The sequence below is a fragment of the Carassius carassius genome, chromosome 17 (genome assembly GCF_963082965.1).
Source record: "Carassius carassius chromosome 17, fCarCar2.1, whole genome shotgun sequence".
NCBI lineage: Eukaryota > Metazoa > Chordata > Actinopteri > Cypriniformes > Cyprinidae > Carassius > Carassius carassius.
The window spans coordinates 33753388-33761045 of record NC_081771.1 but is presented as its reverse complement, the minus strand read 5'-3'; the positions used below and the strand labels follow the sequence as shown (position 1 = coordinate 33761045).

The 7658-nt window shown below is 41.2% G+C and overlaps 2 protein-coding genes across 2 annotated transcripts in view; one reads left to right on the top strand and one right to left on the bottom strand.

Moving 5' to 3' along the window:
- Positions 1–2819, top strand: part of LOC132160647 (protein CutA homolog) — a 12542-nt gene extending 9723 nt beyond the window's left edge. Inside the window, exons 5-7 of the mRNA XM_059570279.1 lie at positions 1124–1169; positions 2312–2361; positions 2558–2819. Coding sequence (XP_059426262.1) covers positions 1124–1169; positions 2312–2361; positions 2558–2657 — 196 coding nt within the window. The 3' untranslated portion in view covers positions 2658–2819. The remainder of the gene's footprint in view (positions 1–1123; positions 1170–2311; positions 2362–2557) is intronic.
- Positions 2820–5735: 2916 nt separating this feature from the next.
- LOC132160646 (somatostatin receptor type 5-like) lies at positions 5736–7265 on the bottom strand. Its single transcript, XM_059570278.1, has one exon. It carries the CDS (start codon positions 7218–7220, stop codon positions 5904–5906), a length of 1317 nt encoding a protein of 438 aa, XP_059426261.1. The 5' UTR covers positions 7221–7265; the 3' UTR covers positions 5736–5903.
- Between the last annotated feature and the right edge of the window lie 393 nt (positions 7266–7658).

Here is a 7658-nt window from a genome sequence, read left to right as displayed (position 1 = left end):
TGTGTGTGTCTGTGTGAGAGTGTGTCTGTGAGAGTGTGTGTGTGTGTGTCTGTGTGTGTGTGTGTGTGTCTGTGTGAGAGTGTGTATGGAGGTCAATCAGTAGCTAAACTTGAGAGGTTGAAGATCTGAATGTGAGAACTTGTCATATTAATATTTGTATTTGTAAGTTAAAATTTACACTCACAGCTCTGATGGGAAAAGCTGAATCTTTCAATTTGCACACACAGACAATGATCAAAACACCCGTGTTTTGAATTGGAAGTTGTAGATTAATAGTCACAAATGTGTAGAATGACATTCACACAAAGAAAATGACATACACACATGTTTACGACATATTTACTTTTGCACTTTACTTCAGTTACGCTGCACAACGTCAAGTCGGCACTTACAACCTCTCAGATCTGGAAGTACAAGTTCAAACCCTAGCGCTCTGATTTTGCTACTCTTTTTGCGGTATTCTGTTGCAAAACTCACTTGTGCACTTGTATATGCAGATGTGAGAGAGCAGAGCTGGGGGCGGGGCTTTGGTGCGAATGAGAACATTTTATTGGTCGATGCCCGACCGTTGAACAACGCCAATTGTTTTCACTGAATATCCTTAGCTTTGACAGGATTTTAAGACACTGCATTCATTTTGGCATTCAGGTATTATCTGGTAGACAAATAATGCAACATATAAAGTTGCAAAGTGTGTTGCAAAGTGTACATGTCAAATCAGTAAATAAACTTCCTTTGCAATCGTGACAGTGGTGTCATTTTTGTTTACTGTAGAACCTCTTTAATACATTTGATCAGTTCTTTGAAGGTTCCAGAGTGGAGACGTGTAGGCACTGGGAGCTCGAGACTCGACTCGGACTCGGACTCTAGTAATGGTGACTCGACTTGGACTCGACTCGACAGATAGTGACTCGACTACAACACTGGTGTGAGAGTGTGTGAGTGTGTGTGTGAGTGTGTCTGTGAGCGTGTATCTGTGGGAGTGTGTGTGAGTGTGAGTGAGTGTGAGTGACAGTGTGTGTGTCTGTGAAAATGTGTTTAGTGTGTGTGTGATGTTTACATTACACCTATGGAGAGTCCCATAAACCATAAAAACCTGTGTGTATGTGTGTGTGTGCTGCAGGTACGAATGGCAGGGGAAGATCGAGGAGGACAGTGAAGTTCTGCTGGTCAGTTTCTGCTCTGTTTCTCCACTGTTATTTATCTATCATGTTTTGTTATTCAGCCTCAAGAAAATCTAATGACGCTGCACACAAACACATGGAGAAGTGATTACGATTCCCAAACCTCCTAAAGACAGCATGCTTCAATCTGCGATTGTGCAATTAAACTTCACTGTGAATATAGTCACGGTTATTGCACTACAGGCAGTTTCCTTTTCCTAAAGATTAGAGTCCTTCATGTTGTTTTTTTAATAGCAAAAACACATTTTAATTTGGAAAGTTTGATGCATTTTCATAAAATCATTTCAGATTCCTGATTGGATTTATTTGCATTGTCTTTCAGTCCTTGTCCCCTTCCACACAAGACCTGAAAAGCTCTTAGATCAGAGCAGAAAGTCTTACATTCATCAAGTCATGCCCTTTTATATGTTGCATGTATTGCAAAAAATAATAATCTCTTCCTCAATATTTTTTGTCTTGCTTTCCAAATCTCTAAACATCCTTAAATCAAGATACATTTACTGTAAATGCAAAATGTGTCAGTGGGGAGTGAAAAATTGTTTTCCTTTGAATTAAGTAGATTTTTCTTAGACAGATTATTTGTGTTTTAATCATAAACTTGATCAATTTAACAAAACAATCTTCTGTCATTTTGCTACTCCTGGTGATTTAATAATTTTTAGACATTTGCACTGTAAAAAAAGACGGAAATACTGAGAAAGATCAGAAGCTGCTGTAAGAGGTGTTTCCATATTCTAGTGGTTTGGAGCAGATATATTTAAACCCTAAGAATGTAAAATGCATTAAAAAGTAATGGAGATCAGTTGGAAGTTGTATTTTCAGAAGTGTTGTTAACATTCATTTTCATTTAGAGATTCTCAGTTTACCTTTTTTTTTTTTGTTTGCCAAAAAAAAATGGTATCTCTTGAAACCTTGAATAAGGGAGACACACAGAATGTGCAGATCTGTTTGCACACAAATGAGAATTATCCTGTTCATTTAGAGATGTTAAAATATGGTAACACAACAATAGTGGAAAATTGCATTGATTTATGTATGTATCCATCTACACTAATGTGCCTTTTCAGAGCTTGTAAATACATATCAAAAAACTAAACAAGTGTTTTTACATGTTTTATTTTTTCCAGATGATTAAGACGAGAAGTTCAAAGATTCCTGCTCTTGCTGAATATGTCCGGTATCAGCTACTCTGGTTTTTATTTGAAGAATAACTGCTATAAAATACTCACAGTTCATGATCTGTGCAGACATATCAGTGCACGTCTGCAGCGGTGTTTGGTTCTGCTCGTGACAGAATGACACGCTCCTGCTTTCATCTAAAACTACAGCAGAGTGTTGAATAAGTAAAGGTGAGTGTGTGGTTTGCTCCGCAGGTCGAATCATCCGTATGAAGTGGCCGAGGTCATCAGTTTACCCATCGATCAGGGAAACCCTCCGTATCTCAAGTGGATCGGAGACACTGTGCCCGAGTGAAGCGGCGTCATCATACAGGAACTGCATCGCAGATTGTTTTCATCATTTGAGTTCTGTTTTTCTCCACCATAAAATGTACTTTGCAATGCAGTGATTATAAAAGATTTTGTTACAGATTAACAGTTTGATATGATCTGTATTAAAAGGTTACAGTCAGCAAAATGCATTTGTGTCTCATTTGCCTCGGTATTCACTCTTTTGTTCACCTCACTAAAAATAACAGTAGGGACGTTAAGAGTCAGAGAGATGAGATACATGATCCCACATAAACACGAGTACTTACCAAATCAATAAATGGAGATGAAATATTGATAAGGAGTGTAAATGATTTTATTCTGTGAGCAGAAAGAGTGGTGATATAAGAGACATGACACAAGCACAGCGATGGAGGAAACGATCAAACCTTGTCAATGGTCAATTATACAGTCTGTAGTCATTAATATACAAATAACAGAGCACAGGATGACACCAGTGACCAATCACAGGCCAGTCCTCCAGAAGAGCAACTATCAACAATAGCTTTTCATGCCAGCGCATCCGTGTGAGGAGAAGAGCAGCACTGGGCTCCCTTTGAGCCCTCAAATGTCAGTGAACACACACACACACACACACTGTCCTCTGTCACCGGCTGCAGGTTTTGCCCTTCAGCTGAAGAACAGAGAAATATGTTGATCTGTTCACAGGATCTCAATCCTGATCATCAGGAAAGTGTCCAACACTGTTCTTGACAAACAGATTCACTTCTACATTATTTACATGCTTTCAATCCATTTATCAGACTGAAACACATTAAACGCCTCAAATGATTCAACTGAGCTTGATCTGATCTGATTGAAAGGGCTGCTGTACACCTGAAACATTCCCAAAATAGAAAAAAAATTGTAAATCAAGAACGGAAACTTGAAACTATTTTCTTAATCAGATTCAGAAATATCTTGCAAGGTGCACTGATGCATGCTTGCATATGTTTTATGTGTTATGAACAGTGGAGGAGATTTCTCCAGTTCTGATCGCATCAACTGCTGCATGTGCATGCACTAGAGTTTTGCTCAGAATGCATGTAATGCACATGTAAATGAATTTATGAATCAGATTGCATTTCTTAGGGTTTAAGAATCTGAAATCAGAATGGATTCATTCGGATTGACGGAAAATTAGTGCATGTAAACATAGTGATGTTTCCCAGTTTCTTGCTGTTACATGCATCCTCATAATGCAACTATCATGAGATTGAGGCAATATTGCGATTAAACCTTGCCTCATATAAACAGATTACTGCATTGGGATATGTCAATATACGGTATATTTTTAATACATATTATAAATTTTTATAGCCTGGAATGTATGAATGAAATCTGGAAACTGTAGGCCTCATTTAGGTTTCAGGTCTTTGTCAGAGATATGAAGAAAACAATAAACACAAAACTGCAGCAGTCACCAAACTGTCCGATATTCAGCTGCTCTCTTTGGTTTACATGCTGTATGCTCTCCATACATGACATGGTTGTCAATGTATTTAGGTGGTTGCTAGAGAGTTGCTATGTGATTTGGTAATTCACTGGTTACAGTTGCTGGCCATATAATTAGAATATCATCAAAAAGTTGATTTCACTAATTCCATTCAAAAAATGAAACTTGTATATTATATTCATTCATTACACACAGACTGATTTATTTCAAGTGTTTATTTCTTTTAATGTTGATGATTATAACTGACAACTAAGGAAAATCCCAAATTCAGTATCTCAGAAAATTAGAATATTGTGAAAAGGTTCAATATTGAAGACACCTGGTGCCACACTTTAATCAGCTAATTAACTCAAAACACCTGCAAAGCCTTTAAATGGTCTCTCAGTCTAGTTCTGTAGGCTACACAATCATGGGGAAGACTGCTGACTTCACAGTTGTCCAAAAGATGACCATTAACACCTTGCACAAGGAGGGCCAGACACAAACGGTGATTGCAAAAGAGGCTGGCTGTTCACAGAGCTCTGTTCAAGCACATTAATAGAGAGACGAAGAGAAGGAAAAGATTTGGTAGAAAAAGTGAACAAGCAATAGGGATAACCGCACCCTGGAGAGGATTGTGAAACAAAACCCATTCAAAAATGTGGGGGAGATTCACAAAGAGTGGACTGCAGCTGGAGTCAGTGCTTCAAGAACCACTACACACAGACGTATGCAAGACATGGGTTTCAGCTGTCGCACTCCTTGTGTCAAGACACTCTTAAACAACAGACAGCGTCTGTCAGCGTCTGTCAAAGGTCAACACAGCCTTATACCAGGAAGTTTTAGAGCACTTCATGCTTCCTGCTGCTGACCAACTTTATGGAGATGCATATTTCATTTTCCAACAGGACTTGGCACCTGCACACAGTGCCAAAGCTACCACTACCTGGTTTAAGGACCATGGTATCCCTGTTCTTAATTGGCCAGCAAACTCGCCTGACCGTAACCCCATACACAATCTATGGGGTATTGTGAAGAGGAAGATGTGATATGCCAGACCCAAGAATGCAGAAGAGCTGAAGGCCACTATCAGAGTAACCTGGGCTCTCATAACACCTGAGCAGTGCCACAGACTGATCGACTCCATGCCACGCCGCATTGCTGCAGTCATTCAGACAAAAGGAGCCCCAACTAAGTACTGAGTGCTGTACATGCTCATACTTTTCAGTTGGCCAAGATTTCTAAAAATCCTTTCTTTGTATTGGTCTTAAGTTATATTATAATTTTCTGAGATACTGAATTTGGGATTTTCCTTCAGTTGTCAGTTATAATCATCAAAATTCAAAGAAATAAAAATTTGAAACATATCAGTCTGTGTGTAATGAATGAATATACAAGTTTCACTTTTTGAATGGAATTAGTGAAATAAATCAACTTTTTGTTTGATGTAATTGTTAGAGGATCTACAGGCGTTTCGACTTCCAGTACAGTCTGATTTTGGCATCTGGAACTACTTGACTGGAGAATCTTATGCCAAAGAGATAACAATAATGGCAGTAAAAATAAGCACACTTCTTAGTGAATACTCATAATAATGTTTGCTTGTGTGGTGTAAAGTCCTAACTCTGATTACTGGGAATCACATTATTGGTGCACATACAAACACAATCAGTTTCATCACAGATGGACATACAAATAAAGAACAGGAGCAAAGGTCATATTTTCTGATTGATCACAGCTGGCAGGGTTAAATTGATGGTGCATTTAATAGTCATAAATGAACATTCACATTTCACTTTACAAACAGCTGATCTCCAGGACCGAGCGTTTGTCATCACTGTTTTCCGGCAGGTGTTTGTGTGTCCGGTGTGCTCCATTACGGACAGCTGTGGGGTCAGAGGTCGGGCTGATGGAGCCATCCGTTCCTCCCGCAGCGCCGTCCTCATGACGCCCGTTCTGGAGTTTCGTCATCTCTCGGTCTGCTTCGTGTTCTTCTGCTTCGCTCCCCTTCAGATGCTCTCTTCGTATCTCCTCTAGCGGTAACGCAACCATTCCTGTTCCCTGCAGCTGATCCTGGTTTTCCACACGCCTGGAGGATCTACACAAAGCTTTCCGGAAACCTCTTTTAAAGTTATCAGAGAGAAACCCGTACAGAATGGGATTGGCGCAACTGTTTGCGTACGAAAGAACCACAACGAAGTAATAGAGCCCTCTGAACTCTCCCGGCAAGAGAACCAGCAGATTCACGATGTTTAAGATGTAGAACGGCAGCCAGCAGAAGACGAACACGGCCACGACGATCACCACCATTCGTGTGATCTTGCGCTCAGACTTCCGGCGGCGGATCGATGTGGCGCGGACTCTTCGTCCAGAGCTGCGCACCTTCACCACGATCAGTAGGTAGCAGAGACAGATGACCGCTAGAGGACCGAAGAACCCAACAGTCGCGGTATATACAATGAACGCCGCTTTCCAAACCTCTGCCGGCTCGGGCCACACAATGCTGCAGTTCCCATCGTCCTGCAGAACTCCAGCGAACACAACCACAGGTAAAACCACTACAAAAGAGACCCCCCATACTGTAGCATTCACCGTCTTGGCCACACGCGGCTGGCGCCACCTAGAGGACTGGAGTGGATGCACCACGGCCAGATAGCGGTCGATACTCATCACCGTCAGACAGAAGATGCTGGTGAACTGGTTAATGGCGTCTACAGTCATGACCAGGCGACACATCAGTGATCCGAAGGGCCATGAGAGCAGGCCGTTCTGAACGGCGAGGAACGGCAGGCCCAGCATGAAGAGCTCATCTGCGATGGCCAAATTCAGAATGTAGATATTGGTCACCGATTCCGCCTGGGAATATCGCAGCACGATGTGGATGACCAGAGTGTTTCCGATCAGACCCACGATGCAGACGGTGATGTAGATGAGAGGGATGAGGATCCCGGCGACTCCTGGCGCATAATCTGGAGTTCGGCTGTTGGTCCAGTTCTCTGTCAGAAGGAGAAACGGAGGAGGGAAGGTTTGGTTGGGAATCACGGAGGAGGAGGCATTAGTCCAGGCTGGAGCTTCTTCTGTGGAGGGAGGGGAAAGATGTCGATGTACCTCCATCGGTTTAAGAGAGATTGAGCCTTACAGCGATCAGCTGCTGCCCATCTGATCTACGAGTGAGACAGAATACTGGTTACTCAATGGGTCTACAAAGACAGACAGATTTAAAGAAATAATTACACCCAAAAATGATCCCGGCAAAATGTGTGACTTTTCCATAAAACTACAGCATACAGTGACCATGTCTGTTAAACCAGACCCAAAACATCATCACAGTAGTGCATACACACACAAAAAAGGTAATTTCATTTTCAAAACGTATGGTATTGTACCTAATTCATCAATATTGCATATTAGTTGTTTAAAGGTACATATTAGCACTGTTTGAAAGGATGCTGACCCAGTGACAGCATTTGTACCATTCCCAAAAATTCACCAAGGTTCTTATGATGGCATACCGGTGTCTGTATATTTTTTGATAGCATGCTTCATGAAGTG

Excerpts from the sequence above, each read along its gene's own strand:
- LOC132160646 (XM_059570278.1), bottom strand. The coding sequence starts at position 7,220 with ATGGAGGTACATCGACATCTTTCCCCTCCCTCCACAGAAGAAGCTCCA.